Here is a 2,636-nt window from a genome sequence, read left to right on the forward strand (position 1 = left end):
CCAATTTGAATGCACAGAGATGCCGTGACGAGATCCTGAGGCCCGTTGTTGTGCCATTCATCCACCACCATCACCTCATGTTTCAGCATGATAATGCTTGGCACCATGTCTCAAGGATCTGTACACAATTCCTGGAAGCTGAAAATGGCTTAGTTCTTCCATGGCCTGCATACTCACCAGACATGTCACCCATTGAGCAAGTTTGTGATGCTCTGGATCGACGTGTACGACAGCGTGTTCCAGTTCCCGCCAATATCCAGCAACTTCGTACAGTCATTGTAGAGGAGTGGGACAACATTCCACAGGCCACAATCAACAGCCTGATCAACTCTATGCGAAGGAGATGTGTAACGCTGCATGAGGCAAATGGTGGTCACACCAGATACTACTGTTTTTTTTAATCCACACCCCTACTTTTTTTTTTAAGGTATCTGTATTCCCAGTCATGTGAAATCCATAGATTAGGGCCTAATTTATTTATTTCAATTGACTGATTGCCTTATATGAACTGTAAATCAGTGAAATCTTTGAAGTTGTTGCATGTTTCGTTTATATTTTTGTTCAGTGTATAATAATCTTTAGGGGTGCAAAAATCTCCTTCTCTGAGCAATTGTATTAGTATAAAAGAATATAATTGTTAAATTTTTTGGAGCATACAATATAGCTCAGTATCTGAATTATCTATTTTATACAGTCTTTTTTGCTCATCTTTATCAAGGGTGACAATAATTTTAGACCAGGATGTTCAGAAGCTTCTGTTTTACTCTTTATGTGTAGAACACAATATGGATACACATGCATCTGTGACAGACAATAACCATTTAAAGTCAACACTGAGCAGTAGGCCCCTATGCTGTGTTGCTGGGTCAGGACTTTACACAATGAGAGGCCACAGATTCTTTTGGGTTTTGGTCAGGTATAAAAGTAAGGGTTAAAACAGACAGGAATTCAGTGCAGTCACAGGACAGTCCTGAAGAACAAACATCATCATGATGGGCAAGGTACGCAAATTAACATATTTTGCTCTCAGTTTCTTTGATCTATATTGCATACCTTATGTGACTATTTCACATCTACAACAATTTCATAATGTCAGAAATAGTTTCAGGGGTAAATGTAGTTCAAGTTCAATGTAGATGTAGTTCATTATCATAGCTCAGTAGTACATTATCAATTGTAGCTCCTCTGCTCTTTATGACAGTATTACTGACAAAACATTTGTCATCCCCAGATCATCTTCTACGAGGACAGGAACTTCCAGGGTCGTTCCTATGAGACCAGCTCCGACTGCCCTGAGCTGACCTCCTACCTGAGCAGGTGCCACTCCTGCAGGGTGGAGAGCGGCAACTTCATGGTGTACGATCGCCCTAACTTCATGGGAAACCAGTACTTCATGAGGAGGGGAGAGTACTCCGATTACATGAGCATGATGGGAATGAGGGAGTGCATCAGGTCCTGCCGCATGATCCCCATGGTAGGTTGACAATTTATATATCTAGTCTTTTGAAAATAATGTTTTAATGGTAGTGTTCTCCTACAACATGAGGTTGTTGATTACTTCACTGATCAATTAAGTAACCCTATACTGTACTTTTCTTCTAACAGCACCGTGGAAACTACAGGATGCGGATCTACGAGAGGGAGAACTTCGGAGGTCAGATGCACGAGATGATGGACGACTGTGACTCCATCCAGGAGCGTTACCGTATGTCTGACTGCCAGTCCTGCAACGTGATGGACGGTCACTGGCTGATGTATGAGCAGCCCCACTACAGAGGCAGGCAGATGTACATGAGGCCCGGAGAGTACAGGAGCTTCAGAGAGATGGGCATGGGAATGGGAGGCATGAGCGGTGGCATGAGGTTCATGAGCATGAGGCGTATCATGGACAACATGTCTATGTAAATGCTCCAATGTTGTATGAATAATGTATTTCTGATTTGTCTCTGTGGGACGATTCATGGAAGGTTAAAAAATAAAACTCTGAGTTTGAGTGATTTGTTATGAGTGACAGTATATTTATTTTAATTTAAATGCCACATAAAATGTTCAAACATCAGAGCCATCTACTACAAACTAATACAAAATATATTGTTATACAAAAAAGCAATATAATGCATAAAAATAATAAGAAATGAATACAATTGAGCATTTTTTAGATTTTTAAAAGGAACATGTTTCTTAAATACATGTTCAAGTATCTGAGATGGTTGCTTAACCTACATTTACAGCAAAAATGTAGGTGAATAGTATTCACTTCGACAGAGTATAACAATTGTTTCATAATTCTTACATAGATTCATATTAAAAGCTAGCTAGTTTCATCACCATACGATATTTACTTACATTGCCTTTACCAAAATAGTTGGATGGTCAAGTACTATAGGAAGGCACAAGGACTACGTTAACATAAACAGAAAGTATGCATACATACTTGCAAGTAGGCTCTATTCAAAATGTAGTGCTGTCAAAGTTAATGTGTTAATGAATGCAAATAATTAGAAGTTTAATGTATCCTAAAAAGTTTAACACAATTAACCATGTTTCCTTATTTTGATCAGATCATCAGTCACATATCCCCACCACACAAGTACATGGATTAGACAGCTCTGAGAAACTATGTAATGGAACATTTA

General features: G+C 39.2%; 1 protein-coding gene across 1 annotated transcript; it reads left to right on the top strand.

Moving 5' to 3' along the window:
- Positions 1 to 911: 911 nt before the first annotated feature.
- Positions 912 to 1,997, top strand: LOC121537034 (gamma-crystallin M3-like). The gene is made up of 3 exons (XM_041844777.2): positions 912 to 1,001; positions 1,232 to 1,474; positions 1,606 to 1,997. The coding sequence occupies exons 1-3, from the start codon at positions 990 to 992 to the stop codon at positions 1,903 to 1,905; spliced, it is 555 nt and encodes a 184-aa protein (XP_041700711.1). The 5' UTR covers positions 912 to 989; the 3' UTR covers positions 1,906 to 1,997.
- Positions 1,998 to 2,636: the final 639 nt, after the last annotated feature.

The sequence above is a fragment of the Coregonus clupeaformis genome, chromosome 23, assembly GCF_020615455.1.
Source record: "Coregonus clupeaformis isolate EN_2021a chromosome 23, ASM2061545v1, whole genome shotgun sequence".
Taxonomy (NCBI): Eukaryota; Metazoa; Chordata; class Actinopteri; order Salmoniformes; family Salmonidae; genus Coregonus; species Coregonus clupeaformis.